This window comes from Babylonia areolata, chromosome 1, assembly GCF_041734735.1.
Source record: "Babylonia areolata isolate BAREFJ2019XMU chromosome 1, ASM4173473v1, whole genome shotgun sequence".
NCBI classification, from domain to species: Eukaryota; Metazoa; Mollusca; class Gastropoda; order Neogastropoda; family Buccinidae; genus Babylonia; species Babylonia areolata.
The window spans coordinates 61,938,651-61,959,578 of NC_134876.1; the positions used below are offsets into that span (position 1 = coordinate 61,938,651).

Sequence of the window (20,928 nt, forward strand, 5' to 3'; positions counted from 1 at the left end):
ATAAATGATTATCTTGAAATAATAACAGTTAAATGTGATGCCTTGAGTAGTCATGGAAGATATCATTTTATATTAAGATGTGTGAAAATACTGTGCAATGAATTTGATTATATTTCCAAAGAAAGGAAAAACAAATTATTGTGCACAGTCTGAATTGGGATGGGTTTTGGTTTAGTTTTATATAATTCTGAACCTGGGTTTAATTATGGAAGAAGAGCTACAGCAAGCTGTTGAAATGTCAACACCACAGGCTGCAAGTGTCAACATGGAGACTTGGTGTTGGCCAACTCCGTCTTGCCTGAAGAAAGTACAAGTTCAAGAGACAATGATTTGACCATCTCAGCTTTTGAAAATGATCAATTCGATGGTCCTTCTGTCTGAAAAAAAGAACATCCGTTGTTTCCCAGTTGTTCAGACTGTCCAAGCAATCCTGGAAGATGGCTTTGTGCAGTCAATGTGACATGACAATTGATCTCTTTCTGTTATCTTTCTAGAAAGCCAAGCCCAATATGGTAACACCCTGAGTTGTGCCAAGATGATAGTTTCAACAAATATATAACTGCTTTAATGCACAGATTTGTTTAGTTTAATGCATGGTCCTTTAATTATTTTGCATATGCCAGGCCAAACATTTACAGGCATGATGTTATTTTACTGCGTGTCGCCTTTAGTTGATTTTGGCACTCCGAACGCATGATTTATTTGAATGATTTGTGATTTTGACTGCTTGTTATTTTCATGAAATCTGGTATGTGACTGGTTGAATTTGAGCGAAATGTTTTTGATGCTGAAACTTGGGGCACAGGGACTGGCTATCAGATGTGTTTGCAGGTCACATGCACATTGTCAATGTGAAGTGGCTTTTTCATATGTGCTTGCTGCCAACAACAAAGGAGAAGAGCAGTGACAAATTATCAATACATTCTGCTTACAGCCTGAAACCTTGTATCTTGAAAGGTAGACGGGGAGTTGAGGCATTTGTTAAAAACAGAAAAATTGGCATGTCCAACAAATTTGCAAAGTTCTTTTGTTTGTAACCTGTTCCCACACTTTCTACATCATCTGAGTAAATTCGCAAGCTTGCTGGAAATAGTGTTCTTGAATTCAAAGCACTTCCACTTGGCACTCATCATCAGACAAATACATTCAACCACAACAGCACACCACCTCTGTCAATTTCAGTTTGTGAGTTTTAATAAAAGATGCAACACTAACACACAGACATGATGCAGAGACTGTACATGATGAACGATGGGAGTGTCTCTCCTTTGCCACATGGAATGCCTGACATTCTGGTTTTGGACTGTAGTGCAGCTGTCAGGTAACAAGTTGGGAGCAAGGGATCCACGATAAAAGCTTTCCAACCTGATGTGCTGGGAAGGTAAGCCACGTTCCTTAAAACAGAACATAATCAATACAATATAACTGTTACAGTAACAGAAAATTAAGAAAAGCCAAGATCTGTTTCTTCCAAATAGAATGAAGTCTAATCAATTCAATGCAACAGAAAATCACATTTATATCTGGTAAATATAGGACAAAAACACCTATGGTTAAAAAATATCAATCAAAAAATAGTTATAACTAGTCAGGTTGGGAAACCCCAAGTGGAATCACCCCTTGCATTATACTGGACATTAACAAATCTAGAACAAACAAGACATTGGCCTAAAATTGCTTCTTGCATGTCAAAGTCCTTATTTAAATCCCTCATTAGAATATACAGAAGATCCATAGATTCCTCTATCCAATATTAGCACACGCGTACACACACACACACACAGTGTCCACAACAGCAAAAACATAAGTTTTTCATGCATGAAATCAAACCTGGGACAAATAGGCAAAACAAAACTGTAGCCAGTTGATAAGAAGAGGAAATTAAAAAGATACCAAGAACTACAGACAAATATTAATAACTATTTCATTAAGACGTACTGCATGTCAAAAGCATTCAGTGAAACAGTTCCGATTTTCTTCTTTTGTAAATGCCCACCCCGCATTTATCAATTCAAAAGAAGATTATGGTCATACATGCATCCTCTGAAAAAAACACACACCCAGTCAAGGTATCTAAACTTTTGACTGCACTCATGTTTTGTTGGAACTTGTAAGTGTTATCTTGACGTCACTGCCCTTCCCATATCAAATGTTCCCCCAAATGATCATGGCGAACTTATTTCATCCAAGCTGAATTAAGAGTCCAGCTAACCACTGGGAACAGGACTGTCAAAACAAGACCAGAAACCATGTGACAATTAAATCCATGACAAAGATCACCAATATGACTGAATAAATCTGTCCCTGAAACAGAAAACTGCACAAGGAACTTCAGTGTTTCTGTGAAAGAGCCTCAGAGATGCCTTTGGTGCCACACTAATCTGCAAAATTTTCACAGGATTAAGAAAAAGAATATGTAAAAATACATGTACCATTCCACTGCTCAAAATCAATACATAAAATGGGACTGTGGACAGAAATAGTATAGTTAAAAATAAAACAGGAAATTGAAGAGCAGAATATCCAAAAAGGGGGTATCTTTGGTATAACTGTCAACCTTTCAAACAACAGTAGAATAATCCACCCTGCCAACCCTTCATGCAATGGGAAGTAACAAGAATCAGCTTTATGAAAAAAGAAAAATATCCTCTCCCCTCCCTTGTGTACAGTTCATTCTTACCTTTCAGGCTTTAGCGGTTGTAGGGATGGTACCCCCCAGAATGGCCACCTCTCTTTTGGGTCTTCCCGTAACCTCCTACAAAAGATGTGAAAATATATGTAACTAGCATAAAACAACCACAGAGAATCAACCCTCATTAAAAAAACAAACAAAAAAAATTGAAAAAAAAAAAAAAAGTAACCATCTGAAGGTCAAGAGAAAAACATACCAAATTTTCATCTGGATTTTGATTGAATTGTTAAAAAAAAAAAAAAGTTTCTAACAACATTCTAAAACAATTTGTGAATGTTTCACCAATTGGGAGAAAAACATGTTTCCATCTGGATTCTGATGGAAATGAATATATATTTTCTCATTCATTATCATTTGAGAACAGGCTGTGTATGTTTTATTGTTAATGTTTTCGCATGCTACATCCTCTTTCCACACTCATTGAAAACCATGTATTGATGTAAGCACATGCTGAATAACAAAGCAAACACACAAAATAAATATCCATTAAAACATAGACACATAACACTAAATAGACATGTGGCTAAGCATATGGCAAACCATCATTTTCATTTATAAAAATCTAAAAAGCTTTAAAAAATGTTAGGCTGAGTGGAGATGAGCAACCATATTTTCATTTTAAATTACCAACACTATGCCAAAATGGAGACAAATAATAGACGATGGTGATATCAATCGAACTGTAATTCCAATTCACTTAAAATATGGAACTCTTTTAGTCATTATCATGTCAATACAAATATTTGCATGGACGTTCTTTAACCCACCCTCCCCTTTCCCACATTGTTTTTTGATCATGTCAAAATCAAGTGAACATCTCACACACAAGTCTCATGACAAGAAAAAAGCATCAATATAATCACACAAGAAACATGAATGCAATTCTTAAACAGTCCAGGAATCAAACAGTTTTTCTTGCTTTGGCATTACAAAGTTGAGAAAATACATAAAGAGGACTGTGCTCATTTTGGTAAAGTGGTATGTTGTAAGTCTTCCAAAAAAATTAATATTCACATATTCAACCACAACCGAGGTCAATCAACTGTACTGCTTTGTTGAGCAAAAACAAAACCAACCAACCAAACACAAAACACAACCAGAACAAAAGCACCCGCCGAAACAAAACCCAGAAAGTCAATCAGCGCATAATGTTATCAATGGGACAATTTCATGTCTAGACTTCGGTATATATCTATCATGTTTTCAAGTGAAATAACATCATCTTCCTAACAGTGCAATGTACAGAATACATTGCTTTTCAGTCAAAAGAAATATAGGAAAGATATGTATGTCGTTGATAAATATTACCATTCACACTTGGCATGGTGACATGAGCACACATTACAAAAGTTTATTGCATGGACTGATATGCCAAAACATTTTTTTTAAATACAGACACATAAGTATTACTCAAACTCAGTTTTTTGTTTTTAGATTTTACTTCAACTAGTTCTCTAAAAGCAACTTTGTATTGTATCATTACTCTACTTGTCACAGCAGATTTCTCTGTGTGAAATTTGGGCTGTTCTTGCCAGCGAGAGCGAGTTTCTACAATGAGAGCACCACCCTTTTCTTTTTTCAGTTTCTAAGTGTATTTGATTTCCTACCGATGTGAATTTTTCTGGAGAATTTTGCCACAGGCAACCATTCTGCTATTGTGGGTTCTTTCACGTGTGCCACATGCATGCTGTACTTCATCCATGATGCATTACATCTAGGCCAACACTCCAGTTTGCAGGTCTACACACACATACATGCACAACAGATAGTTGTTCTTTTTAAGGGATGACACTTTCTTTACTCAAGTCAAGAAGTTATCTGGTAAAATGTTTGTATAACATATCAGAAAGATATCAGGCACATATTTTACTTATCACAATTAAGAAAAAAAAAGTGACACAAACAAAAAGCCTGATATTTTCATAAGGTTCTGGAAGTTGCTGCTTTTCAGGTTACTTGAAAGCACCACAGCAATAGCACACTGTCAGTATAGACACAGGACACAAATCCATTGTATGAACATTAGCAAATGAGAAAAAAAGGGTGTGTATATCAGAAAGAGATACTGAGAAAGGATGTAGTCTGAACCTGTAAAATCATTTATTCTGAATCATGACAGAGATGCAAGTGTCTGTGTGACTGATTTGAATTAAGTTCATCTGCATACACATATATATGTATGTACATATAAGATACTGGAGGCCAAACAAACAACGCAAAGGAAGTAACCGAACACTGAGTAACCAACCAAAAGCACACAACAAATTCAAGCAGACGCACCGAACAGAACACTAAAACAATGGATTTCAAGTAAAGTTTAAAATAAAAAGTGCCCCCAAAGAGAGAAATCTCTTTAATGTCATAAAAAGAGGGTCTATTTAGGGCAAAAAGTGTCAAAATGAAAGAACTGTGTTTCATTTACCAAAACAAAGTTGTCTTAAAACTTCTTTTTTTCTAAATTAATTTTTAGGGGGCTACAGGTGGAGAGCAGGGAGGTAAAGGTATGTTTGAGGGTGGTGTTGGTAGTGTTAAATGGCAGAATGATCTGACTGCCAGAATGGGCATGTAGTCAGATCACTGAGCTTTCTACATGCGAGTCCTGGATTCGAATCGCAATAGTGGCACATGACAGCACAAGGAAAGAGATAATTTTCAGTTCTCCCAGGTCAACATATAAGCTGACCTGTCAGTGCCTTAACCCCATTATATACTCATGAAAAAAATCCAATATGTAAATATTTTCTATGTCAGGGTTTTGGTGGGTTATGAAAGCTTTAACATTCTCAGCAAGCACACCCTGGAAACAGAGTATGACAGGCTAAATGGTAGGATAAGTCATGCATATATAAAACCACTCATAGAAACAAGTGAACTTACAGCTCACAAGTGCAGAACAAAACGTCAGCAAAACGTTTTTTTGTTGTCGTTTTTTTTAAATTATAAATAAATATTTCAATAGCATTGCAACATCATGCAAAAAATAGAAATGCAATTAACTGACTGGAAACACTGGACAAGCCCAAATCAAAAGTTTGAGCATGGCAGCAACAAAAAGACAGCATTATTAATTCAGTCAAATCTTTTGAAACTTTCATTTTTCTGTCATTTTTGGAAGGGGTGAAAGGGCCAGGGAGGTGAAGGTAACATTACTGACAGGGGTCCTCCACTCATAAATGAAAAATGGACAGGTGGCTGCTTACTAGCTAAACCATGGTGACACTCAACTCACCTTCATCCTGTCCATAGCCCCAGCCTCCGTAATCATAACCTTAAAAATTACAGAAAACTACATTGTTATATTACTCCAGTGCATTGCCTGCTAAGTCAGGATGATGAACATACATAGACAGTATTCCAAAGGTGAAAAGGTGTGGCATCTACTGACAAGATCATGACCATTATGACCCAAGATCTTTTAGGATGAGAACTCATTTAGTAAACTAAAAATGCTACAACGGAATGGTTCAATGGAATACTGGTAATATATATTTACCATCCCATGCCTCTCACAGCAAGTCAGCAAGAGCAATATAGATGTATACATTTTTCCGGATGCACGACTACTGGAGCAACATCAGGAAATTTAGTTTTCAATTTTCTTGATCAAAAAGCCTCATCCACAAAAACACTACCCCACCCCTCCCCCAAAATAAAACAATGGATCAGATCTCTGAACCCACTTCCTCAAGTTTTAACACACCAATGAATAAAAAAAATATGAGAAGAAACTGAACATGCTTGTAGAGTGAGTGTATTGTGCAGTATTGTGAAGATGAAGAAAAATCATTCTGGAACACAGAAACAGCTTTCCAATTATTTTCCATCTTTCTGTTATAATGAAAAATGCAATATATAGATTCGTAAACATAATTGCTTGAAACAATCAAGTTGTCTTCCAAACAGTTTATCAGTGCAGGCCAGCAGGTTATGGTGCACCCTCATTATAGTGTAATTTTTTTTTTTTTTTTTTTGTAAATGGTGCATGCCTCTGTTTCTCTGCACACCCACTGGGTCCTCATTTAATAACCTCCAAGATTTATGAAAGGCCCATACATTAAAAGGCAAAACAGAAGAGCATCTTCTGAGATGGATGAACAATACCCACATCATTCAAACGAGAAAAGGATTTTATGTTCACAAATGACAAGAACAGCAATAATCAATTGAAAACTATTACTGTAATATGACTGGTAATTATGATTGCTTTACGAATCTCAATAAGCGACTTGCAGAAGCTGATTTTTTAACCCATAAAAATTTACTGTCCAAGAAACTAGCCAGATTTGTTTTTCTTTGCTTAATAATTCATCATGTTCAGTTTCAAGTAAATTCTGTTTTTCTCTACAGCTGCACTAATACAGTTTTCATCAGGAGCCATATTTATGCATGAAATGTTTGTTGTTATCTTTATCTCATCATGTAATTTACCTGAAGTTGTTTGGCCCAGGATCCTTGCTTTTTGGCCGTGTCTCTTCCTTGATCAGAAGCTCGAATATTTTCATGTGTAGTCTAGTAAAATGAACAGCATGTTTTGTTTCAGCATGATTGTTGTATGTCTGACAAGTTGATAAAAGCAGTTCTAGCACCAACACACATGCATGTGTGCCACCATGAACATGCTGTTCCACAACAGCATTTTCTGAAGTCTTGTGAATTCTTTGGTTGACTAACACAGTAACAGGTGTGGTGGGTGAAGTAAAGAATTTTCATTGTCTTGAGTTGTTTATTTGGTGCTGAAAAAGAGATGGTCTTTCAATACAACCAAGACAGCTGGGAATGTAGAGCTCTGATGATATGGAGAACTGTTTTTACAAAATCACATGAACATGGTGCTTAAACTGTACCAGTGCATTGGTCTTATGTTTATTGTAAGCAAAGCTGTATGATAAAGCGGGCTGGTTTATACAAAGACAGACAACAACTAAATTTGTTAAGTGACAGTGTCAGCTTTACTGTGTCTGTGTCTTACTCATCAACTTGTGCAGAAATCATTTGCAAAACTGCTTCTTAGTTTCACAAGTTTTCTGCCATCAGGTACTCTTCATGAGCATGTGATATGGTAAATCTTTAAAAATTTGTTGTGGACTTGTCATTTCAAAAGAACAAGAAATATGCAGTCAATGCAGTTCTATGAATTAATTGCAGAACAGTAGTCAAACCACATCTCTTACAAAACTGAGCACACACACACACTCCATCACAGTGTGTCCTGTCTACAACTATACCTCTGTTAACTTAATGGTCCTCTACATCATTTTTATCTTGCATGTCCATTCTGGTTTGTTTTTTTTTCTTTGTAAAGGAACTATGAGTACGAAATCTGTGTCTGCTTCTTGTATAATACTTGCATATATCCACAGAAATAGCTGGACAATCTTTAGAATCCTTAATGTGTGCACACACAAGAATGTTATGCCCAAACTTGTCAAAAAGCATGCTTTTTTATGGAGATAGTTGGACCCAGCAGCCCTTTATTTCCTCGACATATGTATCTATTTAGTGGATGCTTGCAGGCTAGTGCCTTGAAGCAACATGGAAAACTCTGTGTGTGTGTGTGTGTGTGTGTGTGTCAGTGAACTCTTCCTTGTGTAATCAGAAGAGATATGAAAATAAACGCCCCACCACCCCCATCCCACCCCCCCAACGCTGATATTTGAAGAAACAGGGGTGCAAGAAATCAGGTGGCCAAAATCCAGATGAATTCATCCATGTTCCCAATCCTGACAGCAAGCCTCACACATAAAAAAAATTAAAGAGAGACAGAGTGAAATTGAAGGGTGGGGTGAATGGGATCTTTCAAGGGATTTGTACACTTTCTTTCTTTCTTTCTTTTAGTTTTTTTGTTTTTGCTTTTTGTTGCTGAAAGCATGAGTTTTTCCTTTTTCTGTATAAATTCTGCCTACCTACCTACACACACAATTAGTGTAAGCTGCAATATGTTCAATTTAATATTTTTGCAGTCGGAAATAACATTTTCTCAATCCTAAAGATGCTATGGTAGTCCATTATCAGCATTTCATTGTTTTACAATCATAAACAATATATATCTATCAAAGTTCTGACTTAAATAAATCACATAAAAAAAATCCAAATGCTGATGCAACAAAAACCACAAAAACTGATTTTCTGTCAAACAAAAACTGATTTTCATTTTCCTACTTCAGTGTTATTTTCTTTAGAATGAACAACCACCCATCAAAAACCTTTCTATCTTTTTTGCAGACCAATTAATCAAAAAGACGTGCTGTCCAGCATTGCTTTTTGTTTTCTTTGTACAGTGGACAAGAGATAGAATGTCAAGCTATCTTTCAGCAAGTGGCTAATCTGTTAACGAACAGGGAACAACCCAAGAACAAGAAAATCTTGCAGACCCAGAGGCCGTATAAAATAAAATGTTCACAATAAGGAAGTGCAGTTTAATCTGGAAGACTTGCATTCCCATAAGCTATGTGTGGGAAGATTACCATGGACACATGCATACCCACACACAACTAATCAAGATTTTTCAGATTCACACATGTGAGCCCAAAAGTCATGTGGACAGGTATTTCATTGTTTTATAATATCCAGGCAAACATCATGATCTAATCTATCAAAGTTTCAATCTTTTCTTGTCTGTTTTCACTTTCCAGCTTGGAGATTTCATGATCCAAATTCCTAACACTGTTGATTCAACCATGAGGTGAAGATGGCAGTCAGAGAACTAAAGATCATTTGGTACAAACTTTCATCCACAAGATCAGTGAATGCAACTACACAAGAAAGCATACTGACTGTACATGAAGGGTAGTTTGTCAAAAATGTTTATTCTTTATCATCACATACGGGCACAACAGCCGAGTGATTACTGCATTGGTCTTTCAATCTGAGGGTCCCAGGTTCTAATCCCAGTCTGGTGGGTAACCATAAAGGGAAGAGATTTTCTGGTCTTCTAGGTCAACAGTGCCTGAACCCCCTCTCGTGTGTTCACTCATGCAGAAGATAAAATATGCACGTTAAAATTCCCATAATTGATCAATCTGATGTCAGCATTCAGTTGGTTGTGGAAACAATACCCAGTATACACCCCCCCCGCCCCCAAAAAGAAATGACTGCCTACATGGTGGGAGTAAAAATGGTCATACACGTGAAAGCTGTGTATGAGTGAACACACACCACACACACACAAAATCAAACACAAAGTTTTTTTATGATGTCTACACCACAAAACACAAACACAGATTCGCAAACTGGAAAACTGTTTAAATGACCCAGAACTGATCTGACATAAAACTACTGAAAATGAATTTCCTGACACACTTGCACCCCTGTAGAAAACAAACACCATAACTACACCACTTCTTCGTAAAACACACAAAATGGATTTCAGAATCTTTACTTTCATCAAAAGACAAGGATGATACCAAAACAAGGAAGAAACAATTTTTCTTTATATTATAAAAAAAAAAAAAAAAAAAAAAAAAGTTGCTAAATCTGTTGCTCTTATAGTATGAAAAATCAGAATAAATCACCAGATCACTTGTTCATGAAATAAGCGCAGTAACTATTACAAAAAACAAACAAACAAAAAAAACCCACACACACAAAAAAACCCACAAAAAACAAAAAAAGGTTCACTAAAAAAACATAGATAGGAAACATGCAGAGAACAGAGACTGGGAGAAAGGGGAAAAATATTATGAGGGAGAAAATTCTGTAACTTATCTGTCAAAAGTAACTAACGAGGGAAATTTCACCGGTTTATATCTTGCTATGAAAAAAAATCACACTTCTATCTATAATAGTCTTTATGTATAAGAGATTCAGTTTTTCTGAAATTATCTTTGATTTCACTTCTATAATCCATCAATTCCAATCTTAAGATAGTACGAATAAACACGCCTCACAAGAGCAGAGGTTTATTTTTAAAACCATATCTCACTTTCACCATTGTTTGACTTTCAGTCAACTTCTATTACAGTACTCATGTTAATATAATAAAAAAAATTCTTATAAGCAGTTGCTTTTTATTTTATTTTAAAGTCTGTTATTTACCTAACTTTGTGAGAGAGGAAGTGAAAGAGAGAGAGAGAGAGAGAGAAAGAGAGGGAGAGGGAGGGAGACAGAGAGTGTAGAAGTATACAGCACACTCCACACTTATCACCAGACAGAGAGAATATCAGAGAGAGAGAGAGAGAAGAATGACAAGAGATAGTAAGAAGAAAGAACTGTGAGATATAGAGGAATACCTGCCCATACTGTTTTTGTGCCATTTTCAAATTTTATGTTAGATTCCCAAGCAACATCAAACAAGCAAACACTAAAATAATTTTAGATCCAAAGAAATAATGGTCTCCATATCAATTGTGTAAATGCTTGACATCACAAATTTAGTTATAACAACACAAGGTCAGTTAATATGTGATGTTCACACATGCACACATGTGACTACGAGTTCAGTTTTTACTACAGGAACTTGCAATCAATCATGCACATAATTTCATTTCAAAACAAGACAAGAGTTTGGATGAATGCATCAATTCTCCTGAAGACAAATGAGCACTTATCATTTGTGAACAAGACAGCAAGAGAGAGCAGAAGTACTTCAGAGATAAAAACAAAACTGCACAGGAGTAACATACACATATTTTCTTCTGGAACAGAAGAGTCGTACTCAGCAATATAAATATCCAGTATCCATCCATGAAGTGTGACGGCTAGCAAATATATCATGAAAGATAATGAACACGAATGGTTACTGTGGAAGTCATGAGGCAAAGATGTTTGAAGCTGACCATGTTTATTCAAATGCTATAAATCTGAATTCAATAAAACTGTAATGGAACACACAAAGAGCTGTGAAGTTCAAACTAGGTGTTTCCATTGGAGAAAAATGTTTTTTAAATAATTCTGATAACTCAATGTTATCTTTTCTCTTTCATTAAACAACAAAACCAAAAAAAATACCAGTAAATACACTATTATCAACAGCTGTTACAGATGTTAAAGTATCTTTCTTTGTGTTTAATACTGAAATGCAAAATCCACTTTTAAAACATTTGTTTCTGCGTTTCTAGACCGCAACTCCCAAGATCACTGGCATGTACAAGTGGGCTTTTATTCCACCCTTAAGGCAATTCATACTCAATTTTCAGAACACATCCCAGGTATGTTCAAGTTTCCATAACACACTTAACGTTGCCTGGGTTACAAGATGTATAACATGCATGGGTATTTTAATCTTCTGCATGTGTATACACACAAAGAGATTAGGACACTAGCATGTATGCATATGCTGACCTAGATGGATAGGAAACCTATGTCCACCCTTAATCTATCAGGCGCAACACCAGGATTAAATCCAGAACCCGCAAGCTTAAGTCCAATGCTCTATCCAATGGGCTACTGCGCCCGTCAAAATTCCTGTAAGTAAAAACCCACCTTTTGTAAACAGATACAAATGTTCATGTACATGCATGTACGCACACATCAATCATGCACGTACATATTTACCTATGCCTGTGTTTTGTTTATGTATGTATGGTTTGGTTCATGTGTGTGTTTGTGCAAGCGTGCATGTATGTGTGTATGTATGAAAAAATCCTTAAATATGAAAGTAACACAGCAGGAGTTCTTATATAATCAAAAAAGTTTCTGGAATGAATTTCACCAAGTCACAGTGCTAATTACATTATCTTTAAAAGTCAAAGAAGCCACCTAGTCAAAGAGAATGGGCAGACAAGAAAATATGAAAATGTTTTGAACTTTCTTCAAAAATCAGAATGCCAACTGATGTTTGTTTAGGCTTTCTTCAGCAAATCTACAAGAGGTTTTAAGTTTGTATGGTGATAGTCCTGGTACTTCAGTCTGCACAGAGTAACTTGAAATCCAGAAATGGAAGGCTTTAAATGATACCATGATAGAAGAAAAATGATGATTGCAAGACAGAAGGTAACAAATGTAAGAGCAAAATAAAAACACCCACACCTGAAAAAAAACACATACAAAACAGCTAAAATTTTGCCCAAGCTGCTAATTCTAGAGGGAAAATATCCAATGGGCAGCAATATACATATACATATATAAAAGGAAAACAAAAGGACAGGACAACTTGCAAAGCACTCATCGTCAATCATTTATGCATATACATGGTATCAATACAACACAACCAAATGAATATACTAACCATCATAGCTGCCATATCCATAGCCTTGATCATAGCCTCCCCAACCGCCTTGTCCATAACCATAGTAGTCACTGCCGTAGCCTCCGTAGCTACCATAGCCTCCATAGTTGCCACCATAACTATTCTGTCCATAGCCACCATAGTTGCCATAATTTCCTGCGTAGCCATAGCCACCACCCTGGTTCCAGTTTCCACCCTGGTTCCCCCAGCCTCCTGGAACAAAATAAAACACTTCTTATCCAATCGTGCCTTGGAAAGTATGACACATTTCTTCTCTCCAATCATACATGACACCGACACATCACTTCCATTTTTGGTGGCTTCTTTATCTCTCGTTATTCTCTCACTCTATGTCACTGTGTGACTTTAACTGTTCTATTTTCTGATTTGCCAACAATCAGCACTCTTTTCTTTTTTTTTCTTTTTTATTTGAGAATTTAGCACTACCAGTCACTGCCCTCTTGCTATAATCCATGTTACCATCCATTAACTTTTATTGGACATATCCTGATATCACCAAAAACTTCTACTGACATGACAGCATTGACCTAGCATCATTTCAATTTGTCACTGAAGGTTTATCTCTTTCTATACAAAGGTACACTATATCGTACCTCATGCGCACAATGTTTCATTACCGCAGTTTAAAAATTCGTAGTTCATAGGTTAATGGTTTTGTGCGAAACTAAATGGCACAGCTCTGTTCTACAGTCACCCAAAAGTGCACCTGTACTTTTATTGTGGCTGAAAATGCCTTTGTTTGAGTACAATACATGCGAGTGTACAGTCACCTTTCTCGCTTGCTTACTCAACAAGATGGCATCTCCGTCAAATTCAGCAAGTACTGTGGCTCAAAGTCCGGTGCTAAATGATTCTATAATGGATATCCACTATGCATACGTATCTGCCCATTCAATTGCTACATGATTAAACAAAATATGATAAATCAGTCAATATTTAAGTGAGCATTTTAAAACTTTGTGTCACGTTAGTCCATTCTATTCTTTATATCATCACAAAATTTCACCGCTATAATTGCAATCTTTTTTTTCTTTTTTTTTTTTTACACATGTTTCTTGTAAAATAAACAAACGGCCAGTTCACAGAGCGTAATGAAGGAGTCATCAGGCAGTACAGAATGAGTTAAAAAATACTTTGAAATACTAAAAACTAAAATTGGTTCAAACACATCAAACAAAAGAAAAGGTGAATACAATCTTCGCAGCTCTGCTCTGCATACAGAAAAAAAGATTATTGTTGCCTGACTGTAGAGTACCAGGAAATAACATCCCTTGTGTCGTATAAATATAATGAACAGGTATTTTCCCTAACAGATCTATTCAATAACTAGTGCTGTTTATCTTTTACCCCACTGAAACATATCCGGTTATATTTTCTTTCTGCAGCTGGCAGATAAGAACACTCATTCCTTTTTCTTTAAAAAAAAAAAAAAAGTCCTGTGTTCATCAGCTATTCTTTCCTGGCTTTTTTTTTTTTTTTTTTTTTAAACTCCAACACAAACACACACATACAAAAAGCATGACATCAAAGTCTTATAAAAGAAAGAGGAAAAGCACAAACCTCGGCCTCGCATTCCACCACCTCGTCCACCACGTGGGCCAAATCCAGGGCCACCTCCCCATCCACGGTTTCCTCGACCACCAGACACCTGTGAAGCATTGGGTGTGGCTTTCTTCACGTCAACCTGCAATGCAAAATTAAGTATCAGCACACCTGACAACTCCAAGACCAAAAGTACTAGGAACTTCAAGGTCTCTTTTTTTTCCCATCTTTTCTTTTAGCTACAAAGCATTATGATTGTGTCTGCACATTTTAACGCTTTGTATTTCACCAGGAAGGGGTTTTCACAGGAAACAAAACCCTTTAAAGATGGAATGGAGCCAATCATCAAACCTGTTAAGCTGCAGAAAATGGCAAGAAAACAGGATCAATTACAATTACACAAAATGGAACGAAACATTACAAATATTCAATTACAGAGGAACACACAAAATTAGGAATTGGAATTCAGAAGCAATTACTGAGCTTTGGATGGAAAAATGATAATGATTACAAAACTGCAGCTTCAAAAGTAAGAGCAGCTAGGATTTAATTCACTGACTGCCACATGCCAAGGCGTCTCGATGTTCATTCACCTCGATGGGCCGTTTTTTGGCGTGCTTTGTCCCACCATTTGCGTCTCCTGCGGGAAAGTGGAATAAATCACCGTAATTCATCACGGACAAAACCGCAACCATCATCTCAGCATGACAACCTTCCGTATTACAAACCAAAGCTGTGTTACCATTATCCTTGTCTTCATAAATTCGTAGCTGGGGATAATGATTGCAACACCTTTGATTGAACAGAAAATGGGATGCGAACATTTAATTTTACAAGAAATATACAAAAATTTCACCTGCAAAGGATACAAATCTCACTTTTAATAAACAAAACACACAGCATGCTTGCAACTACACAAAAACTACCGTCAAATACATTTTCTCTGCACAAGCATCTTTTCATTGTGAATCTGATGCAACCTCTTCTGGTTTTTCTTATTTTTGCAATTCAGCCCTCAAACCACTACTTACTTCCTGTCCACCCAGCTTATGAGTGGCCTGGTCCAATACTTTCTTGACAGCCTTGTCACTCTCAAACTCCACGAAGCAGAATGCACGTCTCTGATCCTTCATCTTGTCAAATGGAAAGTCGATTTTGGCAACCTGAAAGTGAAGTATTACACATGGTAGATCTTACTGACCAGTGGGAAGGTGGAGTAGGGAAGGGAAATTAATTGTGAGAATATGAGGTGAAATACTGTTTGAAGATGTTCACAAAAACGCAAGAAAAACTGAAAAGAGGAACTGTGGCAGTGAGTAAGTGTTATGAGGCAAAGTCGAGGACTTCGACTCACTATAAACACACTATCAATATCCATCACTGATGTTTTATTGTAAATATAAGTACAATCAAGTTTCCTTTCATAACCTAAACTATGGCTAAGTCATACCCAAATTTCATGGCAGAATGTCTCAATTATAATCACTCATTATTTCTAGTCAATAAATCATGAAAAAGAAGAAATCTGTCATTCAAATGCCCCACTCCTATCCAAAGCTAAGCAACATCAGCTTCATAAAAGAATTTTCTGAAAAATGTCTCAAGACATAACCAGAAGTGAACAAAATTTTTTTTATTCATTGTGCTTAGTTCAAAGTTCAAACCATCGCAGAATCATGCTTTTTTTTCTTTCCAACCTGACTCAGGTTTTGAAGCCTCTATCTGGAGACAACTCACCAGCATTTGCAATCTTACACATCTAAAAGTTAATTCATTCTGGATGGTGGAAGGTCTATGCGAGGGTTTGTATCAATATTTCGACTTTGCAGAGCTTTCAGTCATTCAAAATTGATTTGATATGCAAAATGTTCAAAATTTTCTAATTAACAGTCCCTGAAGATAAACCTAAAGTTTGAAACATGGGACACCTCTTATCAAATGTGAGTCTTGTTTTGTAACCAGTTTAGAATTTCTCCATTTAGTTTGCATAAACATGCAAATTTGCTTTCATTACCAAGGGAAGTCCTACCAGGATGCTCTGGAACATTTCAAAAGCGTTTCTGCACCGATTATGTTTAAGGACCTGTACGTGAACACATACTTTAGAGGTATGTGATCATGTTAACCCAATTTTGTGACTGATACTTACAGCACCAAATTTTCCAAAATAACTCTTGACATCATCCTCTGGTACACCAGGGTCCAGTCTGCCAACAAAGATCTTCTTGATGCCTTGTCTGGGATTTGCTGGCTTTGGGTCAATAACCCGTCCATGCAGTTTGTGTTCCTTGGTTTTTAGCACCTGTAAAAAGATGCATATTAAATATATAAAAACAGCTGAGCACAATTATACAACCAAAATAATAACTGTGAAACTAAAATATTACATAAAATGAATCTTTCAAAACTGGTGAATCTATCTCCAGTGCAACATGGTGTTCTAAGTCAAGCCTTCAAAGAGAGATTATCTACCTGTTACTGATGTGCACAAAATAAATGGTGTAAAATATCTTGTGGAAATAAACTATAACTTGTATAAGGCTTAATCGGCAATTAGAAATGGTCACAGCTCAAGTGTTTGCTCTTTTATTTATAAATTTATAGTTTTAACCCCCAAAAATCTGTGTATGTTCAATTACCATGAGCTTTCGGTTCACTACTTGCATTCTGCACTGTCAATATTCACACATGCTGTCACATCCAGGTTGTTGTAAGAAAGTGACCATATAGATTAATATCAAACCATGTATTCATTCAACAAACCATGTTCAAAACTGTTCTTTGATGCACAATGTTGTTGTAAGGTAGGTAAGAAAGGTGTAAAGATTGTAGGTTAGATATATATATGTAAAAAATGGGCATGAAATGGAAACATCATATAATTATTGGCAGGAAAAAGTAAAGAAAAAAACAAACAAATACAAACTTCAGCTCAATGATACAAAAATGCCAACATTGGTGGTGTTTTTGGGGGGGGGGTTTTGTTTTGTTTTGTTTTGGTAACAAACAAATGGGATAGTAAGTAGATACGTACTGTTTGAACAGTCTCTGCATCCTTGAAAACGACAAACCCAAATCCTCTTGATTTTCTTGTCTCCAGGTCTGTTTTCAAGGTGCAACTTGTAACCTCACCAATCTTTTCAAAGTACTCTCTGAGATCCTCTGAAACAGAGTAAACAATAAAATGGTGGTCAGTTTTAAACCAGATTAATCTCTCTCTCCATTATTTTTTCCACTGTCTTCTTTTTTAAAATTTGAAATTTACATTTTAGGTTTTCAACTTTTTAGCAGTAGACACAACATGGGATTATTCATTAAGCAGTCAGTCTTTCAGATTCAGAATGCGATATTAGAAGTAAAACTTGGCAGCAGCAAATTAGTTATGCGTTATATATGACTTATCAAGTTTCTTTCTGGGTGATAAATCAACTTTTCAAGGAAACAAATACATAACACAAACTGTATGAAACACTTTGAAGATGGATATAAAAAAAAATTAGTATTACAAAACTCTGATCCACAATTGTACAAGCTTTAATTTTCATAAAGGAAGGAATACTGGAAAGAAATATTTCAAGTCAAACATGGCACTGTTCCTGCAGGACTATGAGCAGACAACTAAAAAGCTTTCGATTTTCTAAATACAACCTTTTACAATGCTTACACATTAACAGGGTAGAAAAAAAAAAATACTGTTCTAAATAATACAGAAGATATTTTAAAATATCAAGACAGATGCTTAAAGCAAAACAAACCAAGAAACAAAATGGTAATCCCAATGTTCACTGAAGACAAAGATGGACTGGTAAAAATGTTTGCATTTAAACAGTTAATGGGGAGGCAGAAAACAAATTTCAATGTCAACTAACACAAAGACAAAAAAGCGATCAGAACAGAATGGGGTTTGCTCAAATAATACATCAGCACTAAAAAAATCCACTTCAAAGAAATTTGTAAAGAACAAAAAACTTACTGGTAGTTGTTTCCCAACTCAATCCACCGACGAAAATTTTCCTGAAAACAAAGGAAACATTATTATCAGCATGACGACAATGTATCATCCTTTCACTCAGTAAATGCCAAAAATTAGGCGTGATATGAATGAACAAAATGAATGAAACTGAATACAGATCTGATCAACACAAACACTTTGAACAAATAGTGACTGGAACGACAGCCGCTGTGTCCAAGTGATTAGCGTTGTGGACTGACGGCTCAGAGGATGCAGGTTTGATTCCCAGGAATGAAGGAAGGTGGCAGAATGGTTCAGAAGTCTTGCTCAGCTCCCAATACAGAGAGTCCGTGACGGTGTGGGTGTGAATCCTGTGGCTCTCAACCTTTCTTCAAAGTTTGACTGGAAAATAAAACTGAGCGGCTAGTCTTTCAGATGAGACGATAAACTAAGGTCCCGTGTGCAGCATGTACTTGACACACTGAAAAAGAACCCATGGCAACAAGTATTGTCCTCTGGCAAAATTTATTCCACTCCGACTGGTACACAAATATGTAAGATTGCACTTATTGCCTGACAAGCGTTGGGTTAAGCGTCAGGCACCTGCCAAGCAGATGTGGTGTAGCATATATGGATATGTCCGAACACAGTTTCTTGGCCTGTAGCTGGCTCCTAACCTTCGCTGGGTGTGCTATCGGCCTAAATGGGAAGACAGGGACCACACTGCTGAGTATCACCCATTTATTGGATGCATCTTTGGGTGTGATGCTCTAATTTCCTGATCAATACTGCAAGTATCTATCTCTCAGGGCAGGATGCATAGAGGACAGCCTTGCCTCATTCCCAAACCAAAATGGACCTCCACTGCAGCACTGTAATCCTCATCCTTCATCATCAATAAAAAATAAAATCATATTTAAAAAATCCCAAATTATGTGGCATTTCAGTTTCATGTCCTGCTCTCATGGTGACCTGTGACTGCAGGGCCTTCCACTTCCACGCCTGAGGTGAGTCTTGTCAAGGTTGTTGATGTTGGAAGATTCCTGGGGAACTGTCGGAGGAATGTGGTGGTGGTTTCTTCTCTGGTGAAGATGCTAATTCAGTCTGGCTCCACCACTAAGCCATTACTATTGTGAGTAGGAGGCTCAGTAGGTGGTGTCCTAAGTAAATTAAATCAGAATAGGCACTAATGAACACCAAAGTGTTTCAGCAGTGGCCGTGTATGGGAGACTCGGAATGAGTGAAATGGTGCACAAACCATCCATTCGACCACCACATAGGTTAAGGAAGGAGAGCTACTTTGGAAAGACGTCTGTTTTAAGGCCAGATTTGAAATAAAAATGAATGCAGATTTTGATAAAAGAAAAGAGGGAGTTCATTCCAAGTGTGGGGTAAAGGGAGTTCATTTCAAGTGTGGGGTATAAGCTTATCTTAAGTGTTGTCAGCATGTGATATGTCTTGTGTCCGATGTGAATTGTGTGCATCACCACATGTTACTTTATTAGTTTGTTACCGTAAATAGCAATGAGAATAGCAACTTGTTACATGAAAATATAACTATAATATTACTAAGAAAAATCCTTTTCATTAAATTACAAAACACAAATCGTAGCGTTTGAACATCTATTAAACAAAATATTGACCGTCTTTGATTTTTCTGCATACTTCGGGGGTAAACTGGCTGCATCATGCGACAATGAAAAAGAACCACGCTTGAGCTCAACAACGGACCTGTCCAAGTCTGCGGCATTTTTTAATCAATAATCGATCGAGAAGTCCGCCAAGAACTGATAAGCAGAATGCTTTCCCTTAAATTCAGTAAGCACTTATACTATTCTTCATAACACAGCGAAAAATAAGCCATAAAATGAGACCAAAGTTTACCTGTCATCTTCGTCATCCTCGGTCTGATCATCTCCACCGGTCTCCATTGCTTGGTCACCACCATCATCGACTGTCTGTTCTTTGCTTTCTTCTTGTTGATCGATTTCATCGCCATTCTGACCATCAAATCCACTGTGGTCATCTGTATCGAATTGCTGCTGTTCTTCATCCATGATCAATGTAATAATTTGTTAACAAATCGAACAAATATAAAAGAAATTGTGAACTGGGCGCCTAGCTTCTACCTTCTCCCACGCCGCTTCCGTAACAAAGGAAAATGGCGGAAGAATGCAAGTCACGTGACAGATGCAAATTAGGCATAATTTATGTTTGTTTGGATTTTTTTCCCGCTTGCCTTCGTTTCTCTAAATATAAAATATCAGTCAGTGCATACATATCAGCGACTTCAAAACTGTCTGAATGTAATAAATACAAAATAACGCAAAGTAACATGAGAGATGAAAATGACGGTGATATCTTTTCACCGCATCATTGCAAAATAAACACAAATTACGTAATTCTTCTTTATTTCATCAAATTATTTGTTAAGTGAGGAGTAATTTGATGAATGGTTGCATGAAATAATTGATACCGAGCTGTTAACGTGTTGAATCTTCAATCTGGGGTGTCCTGTGTTTTATGCCCTGTTCGACATAAAGTCAAGGATCGGTA

At 36.6% G+C, this 20,928-nt stretch overlaps 1 protein-coding gene across 2 annotated transcripts; it reads right to left on the reverse strand.

Annotated features, from left to right (window-relative positions):
- Nucleotides 1-1,176: 1,176 nt before the first annotated feature.
- On the reverse strand, nt 1,177-20,537 carry LOC143285024 (heterogeneous nuclear ribonucleoprotein D0-like). 2 transcript variants are annotated; one of them, XM_076592202.1, is made up of 10 exons: nt 20,257-20,537; nt 18,394-18,434; nt 17,455-17,582; nt 16,570-16,722; nt 15,452-15,583; nt 14,439-14,562; nt 12,858-13,070; nt 5,922-5,960; nt 2,681-2,755; nt 1,177-1,394 (listed from the first exon to the last, which is right to left on the reverse strand). In XM_076592202.1, the coding sequence occupies exons 1-9, from the start codon at nt 20,427-20,429 to the stop codon at nt 2,691-2,693; spliced, it is 1,068 nt and encodes a 355-aa protein (XP_076448317.1). In that variant the 5' UTR covers nt 20,430-20,537; the 3' UTR covers nt 1,177-1,394; nt 2,681-2,690. The 2 variants fall into 2 exon arrangements, with proteins under 2 accessions (XP_076448317.1, XP_076448326.1); XM_076592211.1 differs by lacking the exon at nt 5,922-5,960.
- Nucleotides 20,538-20,928: the final 391 nt, after the last annotated feature.

Excerpts from the sequence above, each read along its gene's own strand:
- LOC143285024 (XM_076592202.1), bottom strand. The coding sequence starts at position 20,429 with ATGGATGAAGAACAGCAGCAATTCGATACAGATGACCACAGTGGATTT. Across the intron at positions 13,071-14,438 it reads TGGTGGAATGCGAGGCCGAG|GAGGCTGGGGGAACCAGGGT; the intron begins GTTTGTGCTTTT and ends ATTTTGTTCCAG. Across the intron at positions 2,756-5,921 it reads GGGCTATGGACAGGATGAAG|GAGGTTACGGGAAGACCCAA; the intron begins GTGAGTTGAGTG and ends CATCTTTTGTAG.